Here is a 1,649-nt window from a genome sequence, read left to right as displayed (position 1 = left end):
CAATTTTAATCCAATACAATTTTCTGATTCCTCTATCTAGGAAATCATGACAATAAATTCAATAGTAATACAGAATACCACATGTGACAGAACAGATGAAAATATTGTGAATCCCCAACCAGGAAACAATCAAATTCTTTGTTTAGGATATGAAATTTATTATAATATTACAAGAAAAACTCTGACTTCTAAAAGTATGTCACTTGCTTCTTGGATAGGTTTTTAACCATAAATTAATACAGCATACGGAAAAACTAAATGATTGCCTCAAATAATTTTTAAATGTTGAGTTTTAAATCCCAAACACCAAAATCACATATATTTTAATCATATATTTCTGACTATAGTTCAAATATATTTTACTTTTATCATTTAGTTTCTTCTATCCAAGAAGCTCAATAACTATGTTGTTCTACAAACAGATCTTGTACCAAACAATATTAAGATAGTAATACAGTTAATATGAAATATACTACCTACTGCCAAAGTAAGGAATCATGTTAAATGTTTTGTCTTACTAAGCATCTCCTTCGTTCTTGGGTTTAGTACATCATTTATTATATTTTATACTGGCTTTTCATTCAAAGTAATAAGATCTCTGTTCTTGAACATATGTATAGAGTGGAGTATTGCTATCTAAGTAGGCAGAACCTGACTTCATTTTCCCCGTTTCATGGTTACCTCTCTTCTTGTCATCTAAAAATTGATTATATTTTCTGATGGTCCCTGATTGGGCAGATACTGGCTCTTGTCCTTGTCTTCCCTCACCCAATATGGTTGCACTTGGTAAATATATACACTCTTCAGTTCCAATAGAGTATAGGCTGGGAAAAGAGTGAGTGGAAGAAGATATTTGATTTCTATTGTTGCTATCACTTGACAGATGATAGCTATCAATTGATTCGTTGTGGGTATATAATTGCCTTTCATTAGGGCTAAATCCAGATAGATTTCCAAATGAAGGGGATTCTGAATGTTTCTGAAATAATATGTATTGGCTATCGGCAAAACCAGACTGGACAAGTGGCTGGCTTTGAGTGAATTGTTGTTTACCTTTATGACTGTAGCCATAATTAAAATGGCTGTCATCTGGATCTTCAGATACCACCACAGAATGGCCATAAATACACTCATGCCCTCCAGTTGTACTGCTGGACTGAGATAGATGGTAATAATCAACTGAGTGTTCAGGACCTGATTCTAACACCCTGGAGTTAAAAACTAGACCTAAGAATTGTTCATTTGCTTTGGATCCTATATGATCAGAAACAGAGAAAGGCTGTACATGAGGTAAGACTGCCATATTTGTGTCTCCATGTGCTGACCTCGAAGGAATAGAATTCTAGCTACTAGGTCTCCTCTCTGAAGAAGGTCCATACCCAGAATGCCCATAGTCATAATCTTGACGGCCATAGCTGCCATGTCTCCAGGCTTGAGGGGAATCATACAGGTTTGCACTAATAGGTGATTGAAAATGATTGTGACGTTGAGGTACGCCTCTGTTTCCATGAACAGACTCTCGCTGTTGATGTCTTCCCTGACTGGGACCAGATCCAGAATGTCTCTGTGAGACTACTGAGTGTTCCTCACCCTCACTGGACTCAGGGTGGACTGGTGATCTCCTTGGAGATCTACCAGGGCCAGACTGT

The 1,649-nt window shown here is 36.7% G+C and overlaps 1 protein-coding gene across 1 annotated transcript in view; it reads right to left on the bottom strand.

Moving 5' to 3' along the window:
• Positions 1-577: 577 nt before the first annotated feature.
• The window catches only part of Flg2 (filaggrin family member 2), a 20,405-nt gene continuing 19,333 nt past the window's right edge, over positions 578-1,649 (bottom strand). The window contains 1 exon segment of the mRNA XM_021196947.1: positions 578-1,645. Coding sequence (XP_021052606.1) covers positions 578-1,645 — 1,068 coding nt within the window.

Source organism: Mus pahari, chromosome 4 (genome assembly GCF_900095145.1).
Source record: "Mus pahari chromosome 4, PAHARI_EIJ_v1.1, whole genome shotgun sequence".
Classification (NCBI taxonomy): domain Eukaryota; kingdom Metazoa; phylum Chordata; class Mammalia; order Rodentia; family Muridae; genus Mus; species Mus pahari.
This window is presented reverse-complemented; position numbering and strand designations above follow the sequence as displayed.